This window comes from Euprymna scolopes, chromosome 9 (genome assembly GCF_053919585.1).
Source record: "Euprymna scolopes isolate OS-2025 chromosome 9, ASM5391958v1, whole genome shotgun sequence".
NCBI lineage: Eukaryota > Metazoa > Mollusca > Cephalopoda > Sepiida > Sepiolidae > Euprymna > Euprymna scolopes.
Genome location: NC_136490.1, coordinates 97,194,293 through 97,211,153, shown reverse-complemented (window position 1 = coordinate 97,211,153; position 16,861 = coordinate 97,194,293). Strand labels below are relative to the sequence as shown.

The following is a 16,861-nucleotide window of genomic DNA, read 5'->3' as shown; positions in this document are numbered from 1 at the left end:
CTCTCGACATTAGCTCCCCCATGGTCAGGGCTTTGATGTTCGGCACCTGTTGAAGAGCAATTGAGATGGTGTCAGGGAATCCAGTGACAAAAATTAATTTTGTGAGTCTCTCTGAGCTTTCTCCTGTGAATCCGGCCAATCCAACCAACTGCCTGATCTTGTTGGCGTACACATCCACACGTTCATCAGCCCATCTAACCATGGTTATTTTTCTATATGCTGCAAACGCGTCATCAGTAAATGCCTCCTTTAATCGAGCCTCAATTTGGTCTATTTTCTTTTGATCGTCCTCCTCCATTTCCATGTAGAGGGCCAGCGCATCGCCTTCCAGGTATAAAGGTAGCAGACTCGCTACGTCATCCACCTGCTGAAGTTGTGCGACAAGTCTCACTTTTTTCAGCCACGCTACAACGTCTCCCTCGCCAGAGAACGGCTTGATAATATCACTGCTTATCCGCACCTTTGCCATATTCGGGCCGAAATAGCTTGAAACAAAAATGTAGTAGGCAAAACAAAAAAAAATAAATAAATGTTCTGTCAGCAACAGTACAACTTCAAAATAGTCAATATCGCCCACCTCCAGAAGAGAGGGAATTCCTGTCCGTGATAACCGTGGTAAAAGAAGACACACTCCAATCGCCAGAAACACCCACACACACAGTTTGCAGGACACTGCCGACTCGTCTCTAGCCTCCTGCTTTTATAGTGGCCGGGAATTATCCATTTGCATAATCACATGAGACAGAAACGTGATTTTCCGAGAGTTGCATGGGGTAAATGCTAATAAAACCCCCGGACGCCATCTTGGAATTCTCTTTTTCCCCCCAACTGGTGACACAACAGACGTACCTGAGGTAAGCTCTTTTTCCCCTCATTTTAGTTATTGCTACTTCTGCTACAGTTAACAATTGTCATTTTTTGTCTTGCACAAAAAACGTACTTAAATATTAAAAAAAAAAGGTTTTTGAAATAATTAATTTATTTATTTATTGTCTAAGATTTAGGATGATTTTCTAAGAGAATATGCAAAAATATTATAATATAAGTACCTGAATTTCAAATAATTCCACTTATTCATATAGGTAACCAGATATTTCGCGTCGATGTAGAGTCGAGATGAACTCTGTTTACGTTTACGTTTTATAAGAAGAAAACTATGGAAGACCAAACAGGCCAAAAAAACTTATTTTTCAGTGACGAAAATTTCAATGTATTATTAAGCTGAGGCTGGCCAGTACCAGATGGGTGACCATTTGTATGAGTTTGGTTTTTAATGTGTATGTGTGTGGGGGCCAGGCTCCCCAAAATGGGGGGGGGGCAATTTAAAGCAGAATAAAAAAAAATTATTTCAACGCGTTTGGTCCACCGTAGTCGAAAGGCGGCAAACGTTTTCAAACGGGATCGAAAAAAAATGATGCTATTTTTAACACAAAGGGCACAATATTTATCGAATTTTTTTTTTGTATCGATTATTCAAAGCATGCCCTGTTTAATAATGGCCATGCATTATTCGGCTCGCTAAAAAAAATTGTTAATTTATTTAGCAAAAATTTCAAAATGGCTTTTTTCGTATAAATATTAAAAAAATTTTTTTTTGTTTTGCTTAACTTAAATTAATTATTTTACTTAACATATTCACCGAATTTCACACTTCAAAACTCAAAAGCGGGATAATTAAACACAATCGAAGTTCTGATATTCAGACGTCAAAATAAGGTATGCAGACAATATATATTTTTTTTAATCTATAATTCTGTCCCTTACAACAACACAATATGTTTTGTTCAGTTTCAGATGATTATTTTAAGCATATTTGTTCCCACTTCAAAACAAGGGGGGGTTGTAAGCAAAAAAAAATATATATATAAATATCGTTTATGAAAAATAAGTACACTGTTATAAAGTTCATTCTTCTCCTAATAATCGCTGAAAATTTCGTATTGATCGGATAATTACCTGATTTATGGTAGATTTTTAAAAAGACGGTCCGTCAAAAAGTACTGACCTGTCCCCCCCCCACAGTTTTGGCGGTGCCTATATCTAACCGACTAAAATTCTTTATCGTCGAGTGGTTCCTGGCCCTGATAAGAGGTAAGTCCATATGATAAAAAAAATAAACAAATTTTAAAAAAAGAAGAAGAAGAAGAAAGTGAAATTCCTATTTGGGGCGTGGGTATGATTGTGCTCAGGGTCCGTCCGGCATCCGGATCTACAATATAATATCCACTGTTTCGTACTTTTAGCACGCTATGTTAGCGCAAGGCGACATGTATTTGTTTTTATACGGACTGAGAATATACTTTTCACATTTATATGAAAGTCTTTCTTTTTATGAGTTTATTTTGAGTCTATCTTTTCGATAAAACTATTAAAAATAGCTTCAGCAATATAAAAAAAATATTTTAACGTTATCAACATTTAAAAATGCTTAAATATTCGTCGATATGCTTACGTTTTTTTGACTGCAAAAGATATTGACCCCAAAATATGTCAAATATTCTGATTAATATTTTAATAAAATTTGTGGGCGAATTTTGACTTGATTAATTTTCATTTTAAATAAATAAATAAATAAAGTCTATATTCTACATTGTTTTTTTTTTAACGGTACAAAAATGTGAAAGTACGGCTAAAAAGTAGCTAACTATATCAAATCTTACATAAACATGGCCACCGCATCTTATCTCACGTGTACCTCTAAGATGTTTTTATTTGGAGCACGGCACGTACTTCGGACGTCGTCCATGCAATTATGCCGTAATTATTCAGGTAAAGCACTCAAGTAAAACATCTTAAACATAACATCCAGCATGCTTCAGTTATGTAAGACTTATAGTATTTAATTTCAAATCACCGTTAACCTGTTTGGACAGGTGTAAAAAATATTAAAAACAATCATTTGCACATGTGCAGATGGATTTATTTAATTATTGTGTGGTGTTTGAATGTAGGTACTGTCTTTTACATCAATATTGACAATCATTGATTAATAATAAAACAAATAAGATTCCTATGTGAATTAAGAAAAAAAAAGGGTATCATCAGTTCGTGATTACGTAAAATGAAATGACCTTAAAATATAGCCTAGGTTAAATAAAACGATGAAAATAGGATGCCCTGAATAAAATGTTTTATTATTATTATTGTTGTTATGGAAGAGTATTTTTATAAAATCAATCCTGTCTCGAAATGATTTAAGGTGAATTAATTTGGGGTTTCAGGGATCCCAAACCTCTGATGTCATATAACGTAACAACCAAATTACTTATTTCACAAGTCTCAGCACACTTAAAACAATTTTAAAATACATCCACGCTTGTTAAGATAGAGTCGACAAATTGATTTTTTAAAAAGCATACAGTTTTAAGCAAAGACAATATTATGTACTTAAATTGTCATGTCGAAAATAGTAATATAGCCAAAAATTACGAAAATTTATCGAGTAGACAACTGCTATTGTGTTTTTAATAAAATAAAATCTATCGCTTATAGGCAACAAATATTGCAGCCATGATGAACAAGTAATCTAAAATATTCGTTCCAAATTATGTCCCCTGTGTGTAGACTCTTACTGTCCATTTTATAACGCCTAAAAAACTTGCAATTTTACCCAATGTTCTGTAAAAATTACGTTTAACTGTAAATAACTTTGTATTCGATAAATTTTCGTAATTTTTGGATACATTACTTTCTATTTTCGGCATGACAATTAAGTACGTAATATTATGTTTGCTTAAAACGACATATTTAAAAAAAAAAATCAATCGGTCGACCCTATCTTAACAAGCACCAAAATATCGATTAAAGTAGTGATTCTATAAAATTAACGGGCATTTTTAACATGGATGTGAGAAATTCTACAATTATAAGCTAGCCTGTTATTGGCTGATTAGTCACCAACACCCACTGCCTTTGTTTAGATTAATCAGATTGGCTTGGCGGGGTTTTGAACGCCTTTTCTTTTCTGTTCCAGTTACAGCAGCCGCGCAAGAAACATGGAACTCAACTTAAAATAAAATTTGTGTCAAATTTTAGAGGTATACTTTGTTATAATTGTTAATTTTTTGCCAATGTCTTGGAGCTAAAATAGGTGAGAAGAAAATTCTCACATGGGGTGGGTGATTTCACGTTGACAACATGTTGAAAATCATTTTCGGTTACAAAAAAATTTTCATTTAATTAATTTCACGCATTCATTGAAACTTCTGACAGCTGATTGGTTAATCACTTCGGCATCTTACGTAACCTACCAATGCCAGACCATATCGACGCGGTTGTAAACTGGATAAGTATTTTTTGCTCCAAGAAGCGGGTAGTTTATTGCTAATCGCCTGGGGCACCTCCACCGAAGAATGCTGCATTAGCATTTTTTCTTTTCGTAAGCTATCTGATGCGCTGGCTTTTTAAAAACCTCATCAGTATGCCCTTTATTTAAAAATTCAGGTGAAAAGCCATCTCCCTCTCAGTATAGACCAATAAGTCTCCTGTGTGCCAAGAGCAAGTTGTTGGAATCCATATTAAATAAAGTAGTAAACCACCTCAACAGAGACAACCTTCTTAGTAACATGCAATATGGTTTCCGCTCTGCAAGATCTACAGCAGATGTGCTAACGGTTATATCTCATAGGATTAGTGAATCTCTTGACAAAGGCTTCCTTTCCAGGGCAATTGACATATCGAAGGCCTTCAATAAGGTATGGCATAAGGGCCTACTTCACAAGATTTCCAGCTACGGTATCACTGGTAATGTTTTCTCAATCATTAAATCATTTCTCTCTGATAGGTTCATAAGAATAGTGGTTGATGGGCAGAAATCAGAAGCCTACAGTATTAATGCTGGAGTCCCCCAGGGGTCCATCCTGGGCCCAACTCTCTTCCTGATCTACATCAATGATCTCCCAAAACACATACTAAAATCATTCATTGACACCTATGCTGATGACACGACCATCTATGGCAACACATAAAAGGCTGTAAATGACAAAGTTTTCTCTAATTCTCTCTCCTCTGATCTTGAGCTCGTGGTACAGTTGGAGAAGAGGTAGCTGGTCACTTTTAATGCATCCAAAACCAAGCTTCTATCTTTACATCATCAACGCTCTGATCCCCATCTGGCATCAATTGAAATGGATGGCTCTCGTCTTGGGGAGGCTCCATGTTTTGACAAGCTTCTGGGTTTGACCTTTACACCTGATCTTAAATGGAACACATACATCAAATCTGTTGCCAGGGACGCTGGGAAAATGGTGGGATCCTTCTACCACTCCAGAAGATATCTCACTACTGATGCAATTCTCTATCTGTATAAAAGCCAAGTACGTCCAAGGATGGAGTACTGCTGCCACATCTGGGCAGAAGCTGCTAAAAACAGCCTATCCTGCCTTGACAGAGTACAAAATAGACTTTGTGGTTTAGTGGGGGGGTGCCCTTTTCTCTTCCCTGCAACCTCTCTCCCACAGAAGAGACGTTGCGACCCTGTCTTTGTTTTATCGTTATTTCCATGGCAAGTGCTCGTCTGAGCTCCAATCTCTCGTCCCCCCTCGCCAATCTTTCACAAGAAACGCCCATCTGGCTGAAACTACTGTCAATAATTTTCCCCACTCTATCTGTGCCTAAATCCAAACGTAGATTCCATGAGCAGAGCTTCTTTCTCAGAAGTGCACGACTGTGGAACTCTCTTCCATTCGCCTGTTTCCCACCTGACTACAACTTGGATGTCTTCAAATCCAACATAAACAAATTCCTGACAAACCGCTCTCTTAAGTAAGACACACTACCAAATCTCCAATACTAATGATTACTACAATACTATCTTATTGATTACTGTACACGCAATAACCCTTATCCCTGAGTGGCCTCCGGGCCTTGATAAGTGGTGACCCCCATGTAAAAAAGACAAAAAAAAAACATAACCTAACCTTGTGTCTAACCTCTCACAGATGAGTTGGGAATAAACACCCTAATCTTCCGATGTTAAGAACAGCTTTTGGAATAAACACCCCCCAACCTCCCATGTTAAGAACGGCTTCCGAAATAAATACCTTCAACCTCACCATATTAAGAACACCTTTCGGAATAAACACCCCCCAGCCTCACCATGTTAAGAACAACTTTTGAAATAAACACTCTCGACCTCCCCATGTTAAAAATTGTGGAGGTGGACTTAATGTAAAAATTTAGCATTTGTCTCTCTTTAGAATGTTTTATGGTTTAGACTAATGTAACCGCTAAACATGTCAAAATTTTTTTTACAAATAACAACCAAAAAGTTTAGTTTAATTTTTTTAGGAGAGGGTTATTTGTTAATTAAGTTTGGTGCTTCTATATTATAATAACAAAAAAAAAATGAATTTCTAGTAAAATAAATGGAAGTTATGTTATTGTCGTGTCACAAATAGTAACATATCCAAAAATTATGGAAAAACGATAGGTAGAAAAACAATTATTCATGAAAAACTGTTCTAATAAGGGTAAGAACAGTTCCGATAACATTACATGCTGAGGCAGACATATTGGGTCACATGACATAAGCAAAAGGGGAAGTCCCGGAAGTAATTAAGTTGAAAGCAGACAGAATTTATTCAGAAAATAAAAATAAACATAACATAATTATACATAATCTGTGAATTTTTTAAAAATGACTTTTTATAACCATTTGAATTTCTAATTTTTTTTTTCCATAAAAAATGTGATTGAATGTGAGAAATTGAAAACTTAATTATGTCCCCTGTTAACTCTCCCATTTAAATCCGTAGATTTTACGAATGTCTTTTATCATGAGTACTTATTTTTCCACCGTATCATTTTCGGTAATTTTTTGATATGTTACTATTTGTGATATGACAATTACGTAGGTACTATTTGTTTTACTTGAAATTCATTATTTTTTGTTATTATAATATAGAAGCAACTTAAGTTTAACAAATTGGCTTACTTTTTACAAATTATCTTCCTTTTATTAAGGTTCCTTTAATAACTATCACTTGTTTGAAAAATAATGCATGTAAAAACAGGTAGTCCATGGGTATACTCCACAATTTAATTGCATGTCTGTGTAGTAAACTGCAATGTAGAGCAGCAATTAAACTATATATTTAAAAAAAAAAGAAAGAAGCCAACTGAAAATATATTCACTGGTTAAGTTATACAGGATGTCTAAAAAAAAGTCACTGGAGGGTTTTGAACTTAAATAGATTCTTTATTTTTGATGAGATCTTTCTGTCATTTTAACATAATCTGACTAAGACATTGGGAAATTGAAAAAATAATGCAAAATTCAAACAATCTTAATTTATGAAAAATAATGTCTTTTAAATGTTGCCCATTTTCAGCTTCACATATTTGTGTTCTTTCCAAAACAATATTCATGACAGATTGCAGAATCTCTGGATTGCGATTTAACTCCCTTATTTCGTTACTGATGTTTTCCTTCAATTCTTGCAGGGTTTGGGGTTTGTTAACATAGACTCTTTCTTTAAGATATCCTCACAAGAAAAAGTCTGGGCTAGTCAAGTTTGGGGAATGTGCTAGCCATTTGACATTTCCATAGTGAGAGATAATGTTGCCAAAGCATGGTGTCTCTTGCCGTATCTGCCGTTGCTCGATGCCATAATCACTCTCCAAAATATTATCTGTAGAATATCTGAAATAGAGAAAAAAATGGTAAAATGACAAAGATTTTCAACCCTTCAGTGACTTTTTGCACACCCTATATTTAGGATCTCTATCATCATCATCATAGGCCCTTAACGTCGAGGACGACGATTGGCAAGGCGCTTCAGTCTTCTACAGTTCAGGAAGTCTGTGTATTGCTGGCAGGATCTTTTGGCACCAGATCTTATAGCAGCTTGCCACTTTGCTCGGTTGCCGGCAGAGGTTTCCCAAGTGTTGTGAGGGATGCCGAAGACCTGGAGGTCACGTTTCAGGACATCCTTGTAGCGGAGGCGTGGCCTGCCAGCACAGCGAGGGGCATCAGCTATCTCTCCAAAGAGAAGTGCTTTTGGTAGCCGGCTGTCGTCCATGCGGCAGGTGTGGCCAGCCCAACGTAAGCGACGGATGCGCAGCACTGTGTACATGTCAGTACTCTTGGTCGTGGAGAGGATAGCTGTGTTTGGTACATGATCCTTCCATGTGAATCCAAGAATTGTGCGCAGGCATCGGAAGTGGAAGGCGTTCAGACGGTGTTCGTGTCGGCGGTAGGTGCACCAAGTCTCACTGCCATACAGGAGAGTGCTGAGGATGCAGGCCTCGTAAACCTTGATCTTTAGGTGTAGCGAGAGGGACTTGTTCTTCCAGACTCTCTCACTAAGCCTGCCGAAAGTTGTTGATGCCTTTCCAATGCGGGAGTCCAGTTCACAATCAAGACTGTTGGTGTTATCAACTGTAGAACCCAAGTAAGTGAACTTGGTGACGTTTGACAGTACATGATTGTTTACGGTTATTATGGGTGAAAGCCCAGCAGGCTGGGCAAAGACCACCGTCTTGCCTAGGCTGATTTTGAGACCAAACTCCTCGCAGGCAGAAGCAAAGGAGGAGCACATTGCCTGAAGCTCAACCTCCGAGTTGGCGATGAAGGCAGCATCATCAGCGTACAGGAGTTCACGGATCTGTACGCGGTTAACCATAGTTTTTGAGCGTAGCCTGGCCAGGTTGAATAGGCCTCCAGTACTGCGAGTGTGAAGGAGCACTCCAGTTGGGTTTGGGAAGGCTCGGCGCAGAACAGCTGAGAAATATATTCCGAACAGAGTAGGAGCTAACACGCAGCCTTGCTTGACACCACAAGAGATGGGGAACTCTTTAGAACGAGAGCCCTCAAACTGTACTGTAGCCTTCATCTGATCGTGAAATTCTTGTATGGTTTTCAGGAGTTTGGGAGGGCAGCCCAGTAGACGGAGGACTAGAAATAGCCCTGATCTGCTAACATAATCAAAGGCCTTCGTCAAGTCAACGAAAACTGCATAGAGAGGACGGCCTTGCTCAATGCATTTCTCCTGGATCTGACGAACAGAAAAGATCATGTCAGTGGTAGAGCGGCCAGGTCGAAAGCCACATTGACTCTCAGGAAGAATTCTGTTGGCAATAATCTGGAGACGTGGCAGGACTAAGCGGGCATAGATCTTTCCAGGCTGGGAAAGTAGAGATATGCCACGGTAGTTGTTGCAGTCGCAGCGAAACCCTTTGTTCTTATACAGGGTAACTATGTTGGCGTTACGAAGTTCATCGGGAATAGTACCTTCATTCCAGCAGATTGAGAAGAGATGATGGAGTTCCTCAGTTAGTGAGTCACCACCGCATCTGAAGATTTCTGAAGGTAGCCCATCCACGCAGGGGGCTTTGTTGTTCCTCAGTAGCTTGATGGTCTTGTGTACTTCATCGATGGTGATGTCGTAATCTAGCTCATGGAGGACTGGTAGTTGGGGAACAGCAGCTATTATAGCAGCCTCACTAGCTGCTACAGGTTGAGCATACAGAGAGCTGTAGTGCTCCACCCAACGGTCAAGCTGATCATCAGGATTGGTGAGTAGTTCTCCGGACAGAGATCGCAAAGGAGATGATTTCTTCACAGGAGGACCTAGAGCCTCTTTCAGAGCTTGGTACATGCCACCGGTGTTGCCGGTGGCAGAGCAGTCTTCAGCACGCTTGGAGATGTCACTCCAATAGTTGTGTTTAGCCTCTCGAGTTAGGCGCTGCACTTTTGAGCGGCTCTGCTTCCAGAGGCTAGTAGCTTGAGGAGAGGGGTCCTGCATCACAGCCAGTCTTGCTGCTCGCTTTTCTGCTAGTGCTTGATGGAGTGTGTCCGCGTGGTGTCTGAACCAGTCCGGCTGCTTTACTGTACGTCTACCAAAACTGGAGAGTGCGCAAACTCCAACAGTGTCACGAATCCGCAGCCAGGCAGAGGCAGCATCCTGAGGGGGTGCAGACTGGCCAAAGGTGGATTGTATTGAAGCTTGAAAATGTTGGCATTTCTCCTTGGACTTAGTAGCAAGAACATTGAGCGTTGAAAGTGGTTTTGAGCAAGACAGGTGGATTTTCTTTGGCTTTAGTTTAAGCTTACAGCGCACAAGTGAGTGGTCTGTGTCACAGCCTGCAGAGTGCATTGTCCTGCAGTGGATGATATCCTGGAGGTGCTTCTTTTGAGTGATCACATGGTCCAGCTGGTGCCAGCGCTTAGAGCGTGGGTGTTGCCATGTCATCTTCGACCACGGTGAGCCCTTAAAGAAGGTTGATGGGATGCACAGCCTGTGTGTAGCACAGAGTTCCAGAAGACGCTGTCCATTTTCATTCATAGAGCCCACTCCGTGAGGACCCAGGACATCAGGCCAGTCATTGGTGTTACTGCCTACTCGAGCGTTGAGATCACCCAGGATGATTATGCGGTGACCGCGGTCGATTTTGGAGAGGGTCTCACTCAGCTGGAGATAGAAAGCATCTTTCTGGTCATCCGGCGAGGTGAGGGTTGGGGCGTAGGCAGACAATAGGGACACTGGACCAGAGGTGGTGTGTAGCTGTAGTGACATTAATCTGGGAGAGATGGCGACGGGAGTTTCGACAAAGCTGAGCAGCTTGTTGCAGATGGCAAAACCCACTCCATGTTTTGGTCTCTCCAAGTCAGGGTAGCCAGTCCAGTAAAATGTGAAGTTAGCTTCACGTATGGAGCCATTTCCAGTGAGCCATGTCTCGCCTAGTGCTGAGACATCCACCCCCAACCGGAGTAATTCCAGGTCGATAACAGCAGACTTCCGAGGATGAAAACTGTCAAGAGAGGAAGTCACCCCAAGGGAGCGGACATTCCAGCAGGCCAGGTGTAGTGGGGAGGCAGTAGCAGGATGTCGACCGGGGCGCGCCTGCCTAGAACGCGGGCCCTGCCGAGCAACGACAGCACCCCCGACTGCAGGGGGCTCCCGAATTGCCAGTCGCTGAGAATTTATTCTTGACATATCCATAGTAGTTGCCTGAAACGTCAAGCGCCGGGGCAGGGAAGTAGTGGATGAGTGCATGCCCAGAACAGAACATCCACCTCTGGACCCAACATTGCGGACCCCAGCGGAGCACAGGAGTGCGACAGCTGGAGCAGTGGTAGGTTGCCCCGCAGTACCCGCTAACTGGGTGTTGATCCCTGACCGTTGATCGTTCTTGATTCATCCGCTCAGTGATCCGCCATGGGAGACCGGTGGTTGAAAAATATATCAGCTGCGCTCATACCATGACTGCCAACTCCTGCTGCCGAGATGACATTTTGCTATTTGACCACATAGCTGGGGTCTGGATTGGTGTAAGCCAGGGCGTGTCCTCACGCCGGAGGGCCATGCACTCAACACCTCTGGGGCTCCAGACTACTCCGAGATCCCACATACACTTAGCCTGGGGCCGCAAGGTACCCAGTTAAACCGTGATGTACCACGAGGAGGTGGCATGCGAGTCTTGACCAGTGAGACGCTCTAACCACCAGTGGGCAGGGCTTACTAAACTGCCTCCCCTTCACTCTTGCGAGTATAGGTGGCGGTTACAGCTGGAAGCAAGAGGAGCAAAGCACCTGAAAGCCAAGCAGCTAAGCACTCTACACATTCACTAAGCTACAACACTACACGCTCAAAGGCCCTGTGTGCAACACACCACATCACAAGGATCTCTAACAATACTGATATCAAAAGATGGAGGAATAATGTGAAGGTTTTTTTGTTTTTTTTTACCCATAGAGTGAATATGGTATTTTGGTGACTGAAATTAATTTAGATAAACAGACCAAGAGTTTGACAACCCCAGTCAATTTTGCTCTTGTGCCACATATTTAAAAAAAAAAATTTTCTGTGAATTTTCTATTTTGTAAAATTTTCAAGATAAATAAAAATCATGAAGCAAGGCCAGGATTAGGATTTCAGCCCCATTCCAAGCATCACGTCTCAATTGAGATGAAATTGAATTTAGATTCCCAGAATTCTCTACTGCCACTCTCTACTTAGGGTTACTGTTGGGGTTAGTGAAGGTCATGTTTTTGGTTTTATCAGTCATGAAAATTCCAAAATAACAGAAATTTATTTTCAGTTCAAGAACATAATAGCTATCAAAGCTCCTTCCCCCTCTTCATGTTAAGAATGGGTTTCTGAATAATAACGGCAAACGTTAAAGATCACAACCATACAAGAATACGAGAAAAAAAAATTATGTGTAAGCATTAAAAATGGTTTTATGTTGTTGTTTTTATAAATATTAATAAATGAGAAATCAGTTAAAGTCGATTTAGTAATACACATATAACTTGAGAAAACCCCACTTGAAATATGTCAATATTATTTGAATAAGCAAAATCAAAAAAAAAAAAAAATGGCTACGGAATTTGACCTGATGTCATGTGATTTTGTTTATTCAGATAATGTAGACAAATTTCAAGTGTGCTTTTTCAAATTTACATGCGTGTTACTAAATGGAGTATAACTCTGAATGATTCCTTATTTATTAACATAATTCCATTTTTTAATGCCTATACAGATTTTTTTTAGCATGGTTGTGACCTTTAACATTTGCCAAATCACATTATAATTTAGAAACCCATACTTAACATGAAGAGGACAATGGGATGGCCTTCACGTTATTTCTATTAACTTATATAATTCTGGATGTTTTTTATATATATATATATATATATATATATATTGATAATGCAACCAGAACTTATAGAACAGTGAAAGACATAAATTTCCTGACTACTTTTTTTTTTTATATATATATATAGGAGTCACCACTTATCAAGGCCCTGAGGCCACTCGAGGATAAGAGTTATGTAGTGTACAGTAATCAGTGAGACAATAACGTAGTAGTCGTTATTAATGGAAATTTGGTACCTTGGATTACTTAAGGGGCAGTTCATCAAAAATTTGTTGATGTTGGACTTGAAGACAACCAAGTTGTAGTCAACCGGGAAACAGGCAAACAGATGAGTTCAACAGGTGTGCAGTTCTAAGATAGAAGCATTGTTTGTGGAATCTACGTTTTGATTTAGGCACAGTTAAAAAGTGGGGAAAGTTAATGACAGTGGTTTCAGCTAGACGGGTGTTTTTCAGAAAAGATTGGTGAGGGGGGGGACTAGAGATTGGAGCTCAGACGAGCACTTGCCGTAGAAATAACGATAAAACAAAGACAGGCTCGCAACATCCCTTGTGTGGGAAAGAGGCTGCAGGGAAGAGATGCTGCTAGGCTTTCTCTTCTCTATCATTATTTTTATAGCAGGTGCTCAACTGAACTTCGATCTGTGGTTATCTCCCCCTGTAAAATATTCACACGAAAAATTCATCTAGCAATAACCACTGTCAATAGTTTCCTTTTCTCCAGCTCTGTGCCTAAAACTAAACAAAACTTCTATGAGCAAAGTTTATTTCCTAAAACTACCCACGTATGGAACAAAATTTCATGGGGCTGTTTCCCAGCTGACTACAACGTTGTTATTTTTAATTCTACCAATCTATCAGCATCATAACCAATCATCACAGTGTTACTGTCCACCTGACAATCATTAATATTTATTCTCAAGTTACCTTTGGGTCTTGATAAGTCGTTTCTCTTTTGTAAATAAATACAGGATGTCCCAATAAAATGTATGCACGCTTTAAATTATCTCAACTTGCTACATGAATATGCGACACCATATTCCCAATAGATGTTTAGGGATAAAGAATGGCATTTCCAGCAGGATGGAGCACTTCCCCACTATCACCATGACGTAAGAGCATATCTTGATAGTCACCTGCGAAACAAAAAGGTAGGACGAAGAGGAAGTATCAAGTACTGTCCATGTTCACCGAATTTGAGCCCCCCCCCTGGATTTTTCTCTGTTTTTGGTGGGGGCGATGTGAGAGGGGGATATGTCAAACACAGGATTCGCACCACAAAACAAGTTACGATGAATGAGTTGAAAGCAACCATTGAATGAAGATGTGTCAATGTACCAATTGAATTGATTAGGAACGTTTTTGATCCAATCCGTGAGCGTTGTCAGCTCTTTATGGAACACAATGGCGAATAATTTGAATACTTTCGATAATTAGCTGGTTTCTATATTTGTTCACAGTATTTTGATATATGAAACTTATAATAAATGTTGGTTGTATGGTTATTTAAAGAGTGTATACATTTTATTGGGACATCCCGTATATCTATAAATATAAAAGCGAAAATGTATGTATGTTTGTATGTGTGTTCGCTTTTTCTGTGTGTCTACAAAAGGCTTTTTTCAGAGAAGCGGTCGGTCGCTTCACAACTTTTTAAAACTTTTTATATCACATATAAATCATAATATCTCAGAGTTAACAACGAAGCTCGCCTGTCTATTTAATTTGCTCGATTTTGAGAAAATAAATATTCAACATTTGTCGCTCGCCGCATGTGGGTTAGTCTTTTTCCTATAACATCTTGGGGGCGAGGAAAAAAGCGTTCAGCAGTAAATGAAATCCCTCAGTCAAACTGACCTCATTAACTCATTAAAACGAGCACCTGCTAAATCCAAGTAATTAAATAAATTTAAATAAATTCCAACGTGTTTCCGTAAGCATGTCGCGGTGGGGCAATGGTTAACGTTGCACGTTTTATTTTCACAACTTTGCCTCAACGGTTCGGGTTCGATCCTCATACTTACTTTTTTTTTTTAAACCCCCCTCCCCCCCCCAAACACCCGGGCAACGCCGGGTACCCCTTGCTAGTAATTAAATAAATTCAAATGTGTTTCCGTTAGCATCTTGCGGTGGGGCAATCGTTAACACCGCACATTTTTTTTTTTTCACACTTTAATTTACAACTTTGCCTCAAGGGTTCAGGTTCGATCGTCATACTTTTTTTTTTAACCCCCCCCCCCCGAGTTTCCACACACACCTCCAAACACCTGGGCAATGCCGGGTACCCCTCGCTAGTATATATATATATACACACACACATCTTTTTAGGGGTACAAAATTTGATAATACCTATGTACAGACCAATGTTATTGATCATTATGAGTTAAAAAATAAGTGAAAAGCTTGTCATACTCCAGCAAAATGTCACAACTGGATGGCAAGTAGCTCACACTCTCTACTTCTGTTATCATCTATATATATATATATATATATATATATATATATATATATATATAAAAATAATATTGAATCTATGTTGTGAGAATGCATGTTGATCTGGAAATGGGTGATCACTATACCTTAAATTTAAATAAACTCCTTCCCCTCTAATATTGAATTCATTTCAGATGACTGAAGATAAAATTAATTCATATCATTTTAATAGAAATAAAAAAAAAAGAAACAAGTTTTCATCTATCTATCTATCTATCTATCTATATCTTCTATCTTCATCTATCTATATCTATCTATCTATATATCTATAAAAACAGAGATGTGTGTGCCACAGACGATTTCTGATTGGTTAATCCAATAATCACATCTCCTAAAAAAACTATGGTTCGTAGGCTCTTAACTTTACCATAAAATATTATGGCTTTATTTATTGTCCATCTTGGAAGGGTTTAATTTTTTCCTAACTTGCGATTTACAAATTAAAAAAATACGAAACTTACAATCTAACAATCGAACCTCCGACATCACGGCCGCCATTATGAAACTAAACTAAAAAAAGAAAAACGCGCGTTCACTCGTGGTCTTTACATTTCGGGTTTGGGTACTTGTGCAGTTTTCCATTGACATTAAAAAATGGAAATATTTTTTAAAAAATATATTGTACGTACTCGTCATGGGATAAAGTTTTCCTACAGAAAAAAATCACGTAATTTCATCAAGTAGTTATTTTTTTATAGCGAAAAAAGAAAAAAATCAACGCTACAAGCGAGTCATTATTAATTAAACAGAAAGTTCAAGTAGGGGGATTTCCCTCTTTTTTTTTTATAGCGAGGCCAAATTTCGCGAATTTGGCCTTTTTTAAAGCAGTTTGGCCTTCAAAATTTCTGTTTGGCCTTTTTCTTCACCGATGAAATGAAAAAAGCAAATAAAAACAACGCAATAAAACTTTTAAAAATACGGCACACTTTTGTTGTTCTTGTTTGTTTTTTTTTGGTAATTTTCCTTATTTTTTTATTTTTTCAAGATAATACTATTAAATGGACACTATTATGCCAAATTAGCCCCCCCCCCAAAAAAAAATGCACAAAAATTCGAGATTTAAGGTTTTGACGAGATAATTTAGCGAATTGTCCGGACTATTGCGAGAGAACCATCCATTAGTTTTTCTTGAAATTTTGCCACAAATTGTATTTCAATACATAGATGTGCATAGTAACAACATTTTTTTGCCAAAAATTCCCGTTGCGTCCCCAGATTTCATCGGTGAAGAAAAAGGCCAAACAGAAATTTTGAAGGCCAAACTGCTTTAAAAAAAGGCCAAATTCGCGAAATTTGGCCTCGCTATCAAAAAAAAAAAAAGGGAAATCCCCCTACTTGAACTTTCTGTTTGGTTAAGAATCAAGGTGGCTGAATTAATACTCGCTTATAAGACTATCAATACACACAAAAAAATATAGATTTATTTTTGGGTAAAGTTCTCCCGGGTTTTCTTTTCACTTGAGTAAATAATGGTCTCTTGTTATATATATGGCGTACTATTATCCTTATATATATGATGTTTATGTTTATATATATATATATATATAAGTGATAGTGTCTGTGCGTCTGTGTGCATTTCCCTACGCTAAAACTTTGTCAATTTTAAGCCTAGAGATTCGAAATTTGATATACAGGGTACTGAGATTTGGGAAAATCGATGTGATAGGTTTTCGACAGAAATTTGGCGATTAATTGGTCAATATTCAACGATTTGACCTTTGAGAACTCTACCAAACTCCTCCTACAATTTTGGGTCTAAACACGTG

At 38.8% G+C, this 16,861-nt stretch overlaps 1 protein-coding gene across 1 annotated transcript in view; it reads left to right on the top strand.

The window, feature by feature from the left end:
• Positions 1-2,649: 2,649 nt before the first annotated feature.
• The window catches only part of LOC145284789 (3-hydroxyisobutyrate dehydrogenase, mitochondrial-like), a 102,556-nt gene continuing 88,344 nt past the window's right edge, over positions 2,650-16,861 (top strand). Inside the window, exon 1 of the mRNA XM_080133755.1 lies at positions 2,650-2,769. Coding sequence (XP_079989881.1) covers positions 2,667-2,769 — 103 coding nt within the window. The 5' untranslated portion in view covers positions 2,650-2,666. The remainder of the gene's footprint in view (positions 2,770-16,861) is intronic.